At 35.8% G+C, this 12,912-nt stretch overlaps 3 protein-coding genes across 3 annotated transcripts; all 3 read left to right on the top strand.

The window, feature by feature from the left end:
• The first annotated feature begins 2,960 nt into the window (after window positions 1–2,960).
• On the top strand, window positions 2,961–3,593 carry LOC113326430. Its single transcript, XM_026574164.1, has one exon. It carries the CDS (start codon window positions 2,961–2,963, stop codon window positions 3,591–3,593), a length of 633 nt encoding a protein of 210 aa, XP_026429949.1.
• Window positions 3,594–4,171: 578 nt separating this feature from the next.
• On the top strand, window positions 4,172–5,221 carry LOC113326429 (uncharacterized mitochondrial protein AtMg00310-like). Its single transcript, XM_026574163.1, has 2 exons — window positions 4,172–4,198; window positions 4,601–5,221. The coding sequence occupies exons 1-2, from the start codon at window positions 4,172–4,174 to the stop codon at window positions 5,219–5,221; spliced, it is 648 nt and encodes a 215-aa protein (XP_026429948.1).
• A 3,910-nt stretch (window positions 5,222–9,131) lies between these two features.
• On the top strand, window positions 9,132–10,160 carry LOC113326427 (homeobox-leucine zipper protein ATHB-22-like). The gene is made up of 3 exons (XM_026574162.1): window positions 9,132–9,282; window positions 9,401–9,813; window positions 9,918–10,160. Exons 1-3 carry the CDS (start codon window positions 9,132–9,134, stop codon window positions 10,158–10,160), a joined length of 807 nt encoding a protein of 268 aa, XP_026429947.1.
• Window positions 10,161–12,912: the final 2,752 nt, after the last annotated feature.

Genomic DNA, 12,912 nt, shown 5'->3' with positions numbered 1-12,912 from the left:
ATCGTTGCTCCGCTGAATTGGTCTCAAATCAAATTAGTCTTTTCTTATGATTTAGTTTTAATTTTCAAAAGCTAGGGTTTTTTCTTAATTTCATTTTTATCTTTGATTAAGTCTGAATTTGAATCTGTTTTGATGTCAGAATAATCTCTTCTTCTGGGAAAGATTTCCTTTCCGAATATCTTTGGACTACCACTTACCAGATTCACGGAAAAATCTTCTAGTTGGTGTTGAGCGGATCCCCTATTAAAGATGTTTATTGGCTGGTGGGTTCTTCTCAGACAGTTAGTAATATATGTTAGAAGCAGATCTGCATGTGGACGATCTACTCTGAGTTGGGAGTTTTCTTTGCACCAAAGGGATAAGATATCTCTGCTTAATACTAGGTATGTAATAATTAGATTGTTTAGTATTGACTATTGCTGCAGTAAGGAAGATTTTTTGGTTTTGTTTGCTGGAGAAAGGAAATCAAATTGCATGCAACTGTGTATAGAACAATTATTACATGTGGCATTTTTGCAGATTATAAAAATCAATTTATCAATTGTTTCAGAAATTATAAAAAGGCAGAAAAAGTTTGGAAAGTTTTCTAAAATTTCTAGTAGGGGTTTTCTTCTTCTGTTCTACTGGTTCTTAGATTCATGTTCTAGTTTTGCTCAAAAAATGCATAATCCAATTATATCACAGGAGCTTAGTACAGTAGATAAATTAATGGAGAAGAAAGCTAATATGTCAGATGTGGGTAATTATCAGCTGTTGCAGTTCATCAAGAAAGCTTCCTCATGCATCAAAAATAGTGAATCTATGGAACTGGTGGGAAAACTTTTTTTAGAGAAGAAGATTTCTGTAACTCAAGGATGAGACCAGATAAAGTGAGAAGAGATTTGAGGAATACATGGGATCCTCAGTGGAATTTGGAGGTTAGGGACTCTAGAACCAATAATTTATTTTTCTTTGCATTTGAAGATCCTGAAGAGTTTGCTAGAGCAGTGATGTCTCATGCTTATGTGGATGGTAAGTTATTGGTGTTTAGAAAAAAATAGATCAAGTGAGACATTCAGATCTTAATTTCAACAAATACTTATTTTGGAATGTGTTTAAGTTTACAAACTTTACTGCTGATAGAGTGTACATGGCTAGGAAGGTGGATAAGCAGTTGGGTGAATTACTGATGATGATTGGTCCTCATGGTGTGGAGTATAAAGCTCTAGTTATTTTTGATTTAACAAAACATTTGGTTAAAAAAATGAATATGGTGCTTGAGGATTTGGGTACAAGAAAAAACCCAGTTGATATTGATTATATTGGTTTACCTTCTAGAGTTTGTTCTTTCTGTAAGTGGGTCATGCATCCAGCTGGTTATGATTGCAGAAATGATTCACCTGATGTGGTTAGGGAGGCTCCTGTGGTTTTTGGTACTAAGGATGAAGAAAAGAGTTTTTTGGCTTTGAAGAATAATAAGGAAAGAAACAGGAGGAAAACTGATCAATCATCTACTGAGTTTTGAAGCCTAATTGACAAAGAAGCTGTTAATAGAGCAACTGGGAAGAGACAAAGGATGGATATTGATTGGAAATGTCCTAACCATGATGTTAAAGCTAAGGCAGTAGTAATTAAGGAAGGAGGTCCATCTGAGAAGACTGATGAAAAAGATAAAGAAAAGGAAGATGTGGTTGATATGGAGGAGTATGTGAAGGAAAGGGCTGAGAAACTAGCTAAGGAGAATTTTTTTCAGAGCTTGATTGAAGAGAAGCATTACTTACAAGGTTATGCTTGGTTGTTGGCGGAGTATAAGGATTTAGGGAGATGTCAACCAACTGATATGATATCAAATACTTTGGTAGCTGCTAAAAGGGATTCCATCCCAGTAAATCTTACACCGATTAAAGTAGCATAGGAAGTTATTGAAGAAGATGTTGTGGTTTCGGAAAAAGTGAAAGATCAGAAGATTGTGGAAGGGAATTCGAGTACCGAAAGCGCTAATCTGGTTAGTAAATATTGCACAACCTTGTTTTTTTATTGCATTTTACATTGTTTCTGGAGTTACATTAGCTGGTCTTGCTTTTATACTTCTGTTGTTTTCATCTTAATTTGCTTGTGGTTTGATAAGTCTGTTTATTCAATAGGGTTATTTGTTTTCTACTTCTGTGGGTTTTTAGTTATGGGTTTTTTTAGTTTTTACTTTCTTGCGATAATTTTTGTAGTCATGAAGTTAATTTCATGGAATGCTCAAGGATGCAATAGTCCGAAAACTTACAATCATCTTAAGTTTTTGCTTGAAAAATTTAAGCCTGAAATTATATTTTTGTCTGAGACAAAAATGGTTCTGGAGAAAATGAATGAAACTGCTAGGAAGCTTCAGTTTAAGGATTGGATAGTTGTTCCTTCTATAGGTAATTTTGGGGGTCAAGTTGTAGCTTGGAACAGTCAGGTTTTAGTAGATTTGGTAGAGGTAAAGTTTAACATAATAACAGTGGCATTGGAAATTAAAGGAATATCTAGTTTCATTTCATGTATCTATGGTGCTTTAATTATCCACAATAGAACTGAACAATGAGAATATTTACTTAGTTTAAATGAAAGATTCAATGATCCATGGATGTTGGTTCGGGATATGAATTTTATACTAGATAATACTGAAAAATAAGGGGGTAATGAGGCTTCTACCATCATGTTTAATATTGTTCATATGGTAATACAACAAATTTGATTCATTTATTTGGGTTTTCATGGTGATCCTTTCACCTGGTCTAAACAAAGGAAGGGTGATGAAAATATTAGAGAACGACAGGGGTTTGGTAAATGTTAAATGGTTTGAAGCTTTCTCGGATACAAATGTCTATCATTTCTCTAAGGTTGCTTCAGACCATAATTCGCTTCTCATTGACATAAGTATGATTAAACTGGGTGGTAAAAGACCATATAAATATTTCAGGGGATGGAAATAACATAAGGAGTATAACATGTTTGTTGAGAATGCCTGGATTGAAAATATAACACACTCGGAAAATAACTTAGTACAAACTCTTGAAAGTCTAGGTAAGGACTTTGGTCTTTGGAATAAAAACATTTTCAAAAACATATTTAAAAACAAAGAAGAGATTATAAAGAAATTAGATAGAGAGAATGCAAAGCCAGGACATTTAGTATCTAGAAAAGTGTTGAAAAAATTAGAAGATGAACTTGAAACTTGGAATAAGATTGAAACTATTTACTGGTTGGAGTACAGTAGAGATAGATTTTTCAAAGAGCATGATAGGTGTACTACGTATTTTCATGTGGTTGCTTTTAATAGAAGAAGGCATAATTCAATACATATGCTTAGAGATGAATATGGGCTGTGGATAGAAGGGAAGGATCAATTAGATTTGATTCTTAAGAATCATTTTGCTAAGATTAGTAGTTCTTCTGGTGGGCAAATAAATCATATATTTGAAAATCTAATTACTGCAGTTATATCTGAGGAGGAGAATAATGAGTTAGTGAGTAATCCAGAAGTAGATGAGATTAAAATGGTTTTATTTAGCATGAACCCATGGTGGTCTTCAGGTCCAGATGGATATCCACCGGGTTTTTTCAAACCCATTGCAATCTAGTGGAAGCTGATGTAGTTAATTTGGTTAGAAAATTTTTTGAAACAAGTAAATTGGAGGAATCACTAAATGAAAACTTCATATCGTAATACCTAAAGTTGAGAATCCAATAACTCTTGTAAATTTCAGACCAATTAGTCTGAGTAATGCTTTATATAAGCTAATCTCGAAAATATTGGCTAATAGGCTTAAGAAAGTGTTGGATAAAATTATCTCTCCAAATCAATCGGCTTTTATTCCAAAAAGGCAGATTGTGGATAATGTTGTAATAGCTCATGAAATGCTTCATACTATGAGAACGAGTAAGACTAAAAAAGGGTATTTAGCATTGAAATTAGATCTATCAAAAGCCTTTGATAAGATGGAGTGGAATTTTTTGATTTTTATGTTCAAAAAATTTGGGTTCTCCGGAAAATGGTGTGATTTGATTTGTGAATGCATCTCAACTGTAAAGTCAACAATCCTTCCAAATGGCATTCCTGATATTCAATTTTCTCCGACTAGGGGTCTTCGTCAGGGAGACCCGTTATCTACGTACTTGTTTATTAATTCTTTAGAAGGTCTTTCTAGGTTGTTTAATCATGCAGAGGCTCAGAGAAAGTTTACAGGTATTAGGATAAATAGAAACTTCCCTACAATATCACATCTCCTATTTGCGGATGATTGCTTTATTTTTTGTAAAGCTGATATTGCTGAAGTCAGAAGTCTTATGAATGTCTTAGACATTTTTACTTCTTCTTCTGGGCAGACCATAAACTTTCATAAATCCGGGGTTTATTTTAGCAAAAACGTTTCTTGCTAGAATATTAAAAGTTCAAAGGATATCTAAAGATGAAAAATATCTAGGAACGCCTCTGGTTTTTGGTAGGAGGAAAGATTTAAATTTTGAGCCTCTTCTTGATAGAGCTTATGAATCCCTCAATGGATGGAAATCTAAATTATTGTCTCAAGCGGGGATAACCATTCTTATTAGTTCTACTCCATCGGCTTATCCTTGTTATCAAATGTAGTGTTTTGAGTTTCCAAAATCTGTGCTTGATGATTTTGATAAGTTACAGAGGGACTTTTGGTGGAATAAGGACAATCCAAAAAAAGCATTTTACCCTAAAGCTTGGGATAATATTAGAGCTTCTAAAGTTGCTGGAGGTATTGGGATTAGAGATCCCTATAAGGTTAATATATCCCTCCTAGCTAAATTAGCTTGGAGATTGTTGAAAAATCCAGAAGATTTATGGGTCAAGATTCTTAGGGGGAAATATTTCCCAAGAACACACCCTTTTCATAAGAAAAAAGATTATGAAATTTCTTGGATTTGGCATAATATTAGGTTGGGTCTGCAAGTCATTAAGGATAATAGTATATGGCAAGTAGGATATGGTAGAAATATACATGTTTCGTCGGATAATTGGATTCCTGGGATGGGACGATTAACCAATTGGCGGCATGATGATATACAATTTGTGTCTGATCTTATTGAAGCTGATGGTGGATGGAATATGGATCTAATTGATTCTACTTTACAACCTGAAATAGACAATAAAATTAAATCTATTAGCCTCACAAAAAACTCCCATGATTCGTTAATGTGGTTGGGTAATAGAAATGGAAAATTTACTACTAAATCTGCGTAAAGGTTTGTTTCTCTGGAAAATCAAAATACTCAGGATAAAACTTGATTGAAAATCTGGCACATGAATTTGTTACCCATAACTATTCTATTTGTTTGGAAAATGACAGCTGAAGTGTTCATTCTTAGATCGAAAATGCATGATATGCTAAGGCATTCATATCCGTATTGCATGCTATGTTCTGCTAATATTAGAGAAAACACTAAGTACTTGTTTGTGGATTGTTTTTTTACTAGAGAAGTTTGGTTCGGTTTAGGCATACAGATGCCTTTGTATAATGGCATCTCCTTTGAGTAGGTTAAATCTTGGTTTGCTCCTCCTTTAAAAGAGTGGAAAGAAACATTTTCTATTATATGTTGGCAGCTTTGGAAATATAGGAATCTGGTGGTATTTACGGGGGGGGGGGGGGGGGGGGGGGGGGGGGGGGGAGGGGGGGTTAAGCCTAATCCCGTGGACTGTATTAGTATGATAAAGAATGCTATAAATGAATGGACATTAACCTTGAAAAAAGACTCTCCAAGGAAAAAACAGTCCAACACATGATTGTCTTATTCTCATAATAGGAATCAACGGATTGGAAATATGAGTTATAGAAACAATTGTATTCATGTGGATGTTTCTTTTGACTCAAACACATGGCAATTTGGTGTTGGGTTAATTTTGTGGATAGATGTATATATATCTGATATTAAAGGTTCTGCAGGATACACCACCAGTTCAGAATGTGGAGAAGCCCTCGCAGAAAAATGGGCATTTGAATGGGAAAAACAACTAAATCTGCACAACTGTCAGGTGCTAACTGATTGCAGAAATGTGGCGAATTTTTTGGATAATAAAGCTTCGAGCTGTGAATGGAGAATCATGAATATTCTGGAAGAAGTGAAGGTTCTTTTGGATTATATAAATAGTAAAGTAATGTATGTAAATAGAAGTTTGCTTAAGAAGTAGATAAACTAGCTAAATGGGAAAAATGTAAAAAGAGTATTTTTTGCTTTCCTAATTCCCATCACAACATCCTTAAGCTCTTGGTTATACAATTTTTGATGAATGGCTGTGATATTAATGTGTATAACTGTCCTTGTCCTTAGTTTTCTATGAATTTTTTTTGCTTATTAAAGAAAAAGAAGAAGCTCTTGCACCTTATATCACAGCACAAATACCGATAAAACAATCTTTAACTTGAGTGTTTGATTGAAGTAAGGAAAAATGGCAAAATGCCCCAAAATGGGGTCACCTTGCCAAAATGCCCTGATTGTTTTGAAATTAGTTAAAATGCCGCATTCCGTTAAATATTCCGTTACGGACATTTAAGTAGTCAATTTGGCAAACAGGTGACTTCCCAAGTGTGAAAAAAAGACAAAATTACTCTTCAGGGTTCGTGGTTCATAATTTAGGATTCAGCGTTCAAAATCAGGATTCATGTTTAGGGTTCCGGGTTCATAATTTAGGGTTCAGATGGAGTGGTGGTGGCGGTAATGGTTCTGGCGGTAGTTGCTGGTAGCGGTGGTGGTGACGACGATAGTGGCAGCGGCGGTGGTTGCTCGTTTGATGGTGGTGGTGGTAGTAATGGTGGCGACAGTGGTGGTGGGGATGGGAGTGGTGGTGGTGGTAGCGATTGTGTGGTGGTGATCAACTTGGATATTAACACATATGTGCCTTTTTAATAATCAATAACAAGGATAAAAATGTCATTTTATAACACCACTGACAGGTCAAGATGTCCAATTTTTACTACTTAACTCTAAACTAACAGATTGGGGTATTTTGACCAATTTCTAAATGGCGGGGCATTTTGGCAAAGTGACCCCCATTTTGGGGCATTTTGTCTATTGACCCGAGAAGTAATCTCAAATCTGCATTACGAGCTCCCAAGTTTTGAGACACGGTACTGCTTCCAGTTTTGAGTCCAGAACTAGAAAAGAGTATATGGATGCAAAGCAAAAATAATGGTTGGAGAGGAGTCAAATTCTCCGGATACACAGTGATGGTTTTTCTAAAGAGAACCCAGGGATGGCAGGTTCTGGTTTTATTAATTTTCGAGAATCAAGTGGGTGATTATTTATTTTTCCTGAGTGTGTACAGGGACAGGGGTTTAGTCGAACAAAGTGGATGACGCTATGACGCTATTATTATAGCTCTGGAATGGGTGTGTCACCGATGTTTCCGAATGTGAAATTTAAGTGCTTTATACTCAAAGCTCAGATTTGAGATTAGTTCAATTTGGTTCAAGTTAAAGAGTGTTTTTATCCATGTTTGTGATATAAGGTACAAGAGCTTTTAATTCCTAACATCTTAGTTGATTGAAAGTTGTATCAAGCACTTATCACAGTTATTATTTGTACTTACAAGTGCTAGTAAAACCATAAAGAAAGAAATCTACACATGAATGCAGTAGTCTAATATTCTAGTAAGTAAATGCATGTTACCTCCACGCCGTCCAACCGTTTCAACCTGATTTGGCAGTACTTTACGCATCAGCAGTATGATTTGTGTCTAGGGAGCAGAGGGAACCATACCATATTAAGTAAGGCGGTCCATAAGGTTGTTTTTCCCTATGGAAAGGAGTGCGAGTTGTCCTCGATCAGCTCGATTTTTGATCAGTACCTAGAGAAATGCAAAATTACATCTAAATATTTTTGTTTCTCCAAGAATTCAATTGTGGGATCTTACGGAGATTGTACTGTACCACATGTTTAGTATTTATCTATGACCAAGGGACTAAGGAAGAATGAAACGTCTCTAATCTCTATAGTCTATACCATTGGTAGTCCTATTTGATTCTTATTCCAAGCCAAGAAGAAACGTCCTTAATTAGACTGGGTTTTATGCCTTCACTCACAAGGTTCAGAAGCCAAGTGATCACATTAGATCTGAAAGAGCCCGTAGGCGTAGATACTCAACAAGAGAGAGAAGGCTTGTTAAGGCAGCAGGAGCTCGAAGTGACCAGTTCTTAATGTTGTGAATATAAAATACCTTCTAGAACATAACACCAAACTCAGGCTTTAGCAACAAAAAATTCGTAACGCCAAACCAGTGGTTGTGATTTTGGAACTCTAGTACCCATTACAAATAGTTCGCGACCGTTTGATGTTGTATTGGTTGGGCGTGATAATTTTGTCTCTTTTGAGATTAATTTGATTATGAATTCATGTGCATTCATTAGTTTTTTTGTTGATCTACTGGTTATAACAGTTGAGAATCTGTTTGGTTGTGCTTTTTAGATTTTTTATTTATGTATCTTTGAATGAAGATATTAGTATATTGAGCATGGGTGTTAGGGTTTTGTAATTTTCATGGACGCCCAAAGGGTGTTTCACCAAAGTACAGCTTAAATCCACTTGTGCCTGGATAGTTTTTTATTTTGTATGTATACACATTTTCAGGTGAAATATCGAGCCATGTATTATTGCTCTTCATAATCATTAATTGTCTTTAATCAGAATTATTCAGAATCATTCTTTAACACTTGAGATGGGGTAGTTAACCTTGACCCCTCCTCATGCCTGGTGGCCCACTACCGTTGCTTAAATCACTTGACATATTTTGCTGCATTTTGGCCCACTATGGATCTTATCACCCTCTTCGCTTTATCTTCATTTCTTTTGATGCATATAGATCTTATCTTATTATGCCTCTTTCACTTTGGACCTTTGTAGACAGTCACTCTCCTTATGTCCCTAAATGCACGCCATTTAGTCCTATAAATGTTGAAACATATAACACTACCAACCTCCAGCAATGATCGAGCTAGTTTAGGTTAAAAGAAGCTCACCTGGATATGTAGTTGGTAGCAGTAGTTATATTTAGTGGATAAATAAACTTTTCGCTATATTTAGTACGCAACTACTAATCTAGTGTTTATTAAGACACTACACACCCCAATCCACTAGATATTTCACCAGTTTTGGTAGTGATGGCTAATTGGAATTACTGCAGTAGTACACCTCAAATTCCTTCCCCAACAACTACAACATCAGGACAACAACAACAACAAGAGAACTATGTTTCATCTTTTCTTCATGATCATCACTACCACTGTGAATCCTTTGATCAACCATTTCCAGGTCCAAACCATTTCGTTTTCATGTATATTTTGCGGCCAAGAGTTATTTTTTAAGCGTGCTTGCGTATTAAACTTTTTTCCCGTAACTATAACTGGTCACTGTTTTGCAATTTGAATAGGTTTGGTAGGAGCAGAGATGACGGAGCTATGGTCTAGTCGTGCAAATGAATGTAAGGCTGAAAATGGTGTAGAAGGTCATGATGCAAACATCAACAACCAAGTGCAAACGGGGAGGAGGAAAAGACGGTTATCTAGTGAACAAGCAGATGCATTAGAGAGGAGTTTCCAAGAGGAGATAGAGCTGGAACAACAACCGGGAGCTACACTCGCTGAAATGAAGAATAAAGTAAAGTTGGAACCTGAAAGGAAAATGAGGTTGTCTAGAGATTTAGAGCTGCATCCTCGCCAAATAGCAATATGGTTTCAAAATCGACGCGCCAGACTAAAAAGAAAGAAAATCGAACAACTATACAATGTACTTAAGCAGGATTTTGAAATTGTCTCTAGGGAAAACCAGCATCTTCAAGATGAGGTAGTGCACCTCTTATAACAAGTATAAAAACACGAAACTTATGTGTGTACGGTTTATAATAACTTATCTCAATATTACTGTTTTAAAATCTCTACTTTATGTAGGTTATAAAATTAAAAAGCAAGCTAGACAATCGCGAGACAATGCAAACTTCTACACGTTATGTAGCACAAGCGTCACCAGAAGAAGCTAGTCTTGATAAAGTTGCCACTGAAAAAACAAGGTTGTCTGCCGCTATCCAATCCACAGACGATATACGACAACAAGGAAGAACCAGCAATTCAAACCATGTACCAGAGTGCAGTACTTATTGGGATGTTTCCCCAGGTCATCCCCAATTTCAGTGATATTAAGTTTCAAAAATAAAAATAAAAATAACTGTGAGATTCTTGTTTCTTCATTAATTAACATTTTCATTAGCTTAACTGAAGAAAAACCCCTAGCTACCCAGGGTCGGTTATGCAGCGGATATGTATTTGTTCGGCGATCTCGTGTTGCATTAACTGTGTAATCTTCTTTTCATTTTCATTACAGTTATGTGATAACATATACAGTATTTTGGAAGATTATTCATTATGCTATTTGTTGTATCCCGTGGAAAAAGAGAAATGGGAGAGTATTTGGTGGTCGTCAGAAAAGTACAACGGAAACTATTGATCTTGTTAAACAGCTTGTAGTCTTATGGTTTTGCAACACCAATACGTTCAAATTTGTTACCCGTAGTCTCATTTGGAGCAATTGGAGATCTTATGATCGAGTGATTTCTTTTGTACTTTGTAAATGCTTTTTTTTTTTTTTTTTTTAATATAACCTTTTCTTCGAACGGAAATGCTATACGAAGTCCTGAGTGACGCCACACTCTCCGCCCAAGCTGACTTGGCTAGCCCAGCTGTACAAAAATCACGTGAATCTTCTTATCCTAAGCTTTCTCTCATCACCTCAAAGTCTTCTTCTTCCTCATCTTCAATGTTTTCTAGCTATTCTCTTTTTTGACGAAAGAAAAATGGTAAACCAATATGAAAAATCAGTAAGATATTTTGTGTAATTTGAATTGCATCTTTTCAATTTTATTGCTTAACAAAGAACTGTATGTATTATCATGTTGAAAACTATTATGATTTTTGGATGTGAAAATTACTGCCGCATTCATTTTTAAGATTTTGTCCACCGTGAAACCCACGGGCGGAGAAGTTCATGCGCGCATCCATATTTGGTGAAAAAATTCCTCTGAAACCCATTATTTTCTAAAATCATGTTTTTCCGAGATTTTTTTTTGATAGAGAGCAAGGAAAGAACAGGAGTTTTCCATGGCTGCCATTGCATTGAGAAGAAGAGGAAAAAGATTATTATATGCTTCATTGATCTCTGCTTCTAGATCTGTTGATGTTGTTTCTGGACCTTCTTCTTCCCAGTAAAAATACTATTTGAAGTGGTTTTACTATTTAAAATCGATGTGGGATTTGGAAGTTGAATAGCCGTTGCTGTTGACAATCGAGGAGTGTGTTCTGATGGGTTTAATTAGGTCATTATATAGAAGGTTAGGGTTTACTAAAAGTCTAAAAATTGAATTATAGGAAGGGGGTTTTGAATTCGTAGATGGAAAAATGGATTTACGGTGGTTGTGTTAGAGTTTACAATGAAGACATGAAGTTGAGCTGCAACAGAGAACAAAGAAGGAGAAATTGAAGTTATGTGATGAAATAACAAATGAGTTTGGTTAATTATAGGGTCTGAGAAGGTTAATGGAGTTATTATTGCCATGAGTTGTTGCTATTGAAGAATAAAGTGGTTGATGGGGGTTTCAAGCAAGAAACTGACGTGATGAACAAAAAGAGAATCTGGTAGTGAACTGGACAATTTCTAGCAAGATTAAGACATTATAAATAATTGGAGATTTTCAAGGCTTCTAGTAAGTCTTTATGCATTTACTATTTTCCGATGGAAATTTGAATTCATATTGTGTATATTAATCTTCTTCCAGGGATTTACGAGTACCAGGTGTCTCAGTCGAAGGTTTGCTTCTCAAGTACACTCGAAGAACACAACCTGCGCCAGGGGATGAACTTATTTTCAGTGCAAGATAATCCCAAATGCATTTCGTTTGCTGTCTCGGTTCATCATATTTTAACTGTGAGTGGTTCATCATATTTTAACTGTGAGTGATCTTTGAACAGTTGTTTTCAGATGGGATATTCATATTCCTTAAATATATCATCTTTAGTTTACAAGCCTAACATTAGAATATTGTTCTTCTTGTATCTGTACTAGGTTTGTCCTCCTGGTTTGTTCACCCATGGTTAGCTACCTTAAACGGTTTGACTATCTTTGATCATAGTTCACTGAGTTGAGTTCTGTGCTTGGTGAGACCCGACTGTCTTTGATTAACTTGGTGATACAACCTAGTATTTCAGACTTGCAGTTTGCCAAGTCTCCAGATGTGGCAAGTGTTCAAGTCAAAGGGCACTATCAAGTCCAAATGATGAAACGCTAAGCCGTATTTCCAGGCCTTGTCGAACTACCTTATTAAATTTACAAAGAATCAAGAAACTGGTAAAAGTATTCTAGTCATGTGGGGAAAAGCATCCAATCGAGCAAGGAAACATGAATGATCTCTACGTGTACGTCATTTAAATTTGGAAAACTCAGAACCTCAATAAGAAGTTAATGCTTACCGACTTAGATGGCTAATTCATCCCTATGAGTTACTGCAGTTTCAGAAAGACAATGGAGTGTATAATCTGTGGTTGGTCATGTGACTAAACACAAATGAGTTAGGGAAATACAATTTTTGGCTGGTTTCCTACAGATGGTTGTCGGAAGTTCAACAACCATGAATTGAAATTGGGTGTTTATGCTTTTTTGGTTTGTACGGGAGATATTGAAATAGGAAAGATGATGATGATGCTGTTATGACTGCATAACCTGTCATGCAGTCGAGAAAATGTCTGCGTAACATGTTATGCAGTCATGAAAATGGATGCACAACCTATTATGCATCTACAAAATTTGTTGCATAACTTGTTATGCAGTCCAGAACACGGTTGCGGCAACTTTTTTGTCAATATTAAAACAAACAAAAACAAAGACTGCGTAACTTGT

The sequence above is a fragment of the Papaver somniferum genome, unplaced genomic scaffold, assembly GCF_003573695.1.
Source record: "Papaver somniferum cultivar HN1 unplaced genomic scaffold, ASM357369v1 unplaced-scaffold_10, whole genome shotgun sequence".
In the NCBI taxonomy this organism is placed as follows: domain Eukaryota; kingdom Viridiplantae; phylum Streptophyta; class Magnoliopsida; order Ranunculales; family Papaveraceae; genus Papaver; species Papaver somniferum.
The sequence above is the reverse complement of the archived record's forward strand: the minus strand, read 5'-3'. Positions and strand labels throughout refer to the sequence as shown.

Bases quoted from the DNA above. Each gene is read 5' to 3' on its own strand.
- LOC113326427 (XM_026574162.1), top strand. From the start codon at position 9,132: ATGGCTAATTGGAATTACTGCAGTAGTACACCTCAAATTCCTTCCCCA. The intron at 9,283-9,400 runs GTCCAAACCATT...CAATTTGAATAG, and splicing joins CTTTGATCAACCATTTCCAG to GTTTGGTAGGAGCAGAGATG. The intron at 9,814-9,917 runs GTAGTGCACCTC...TACTTTATGTAG, and splicing joins ACCAGCATCTTCAAGATGAG to GTTATAAAATTAAAAAGCAA.
- LOC113326429 (XM_026574163.1), top strand. From the start codon at position 4,172: ATGCAGAGGCTCAGAGAAAGTTTACAG. The intron at 4,199-4,600 runs GTATTAGGATAA...TATCAAATGTAG, and splicing joins GGCTCAGAGAAAGTTTACAG to TGTTTTGAGTTTCCAAAATC.
- LOC113326430 (XM_026574164.1), top strand. From the start codon at position 2,961: ATGTTTGTTGAGAATGCCTGGATTGAAAATATAACACACTCGGAAAAT.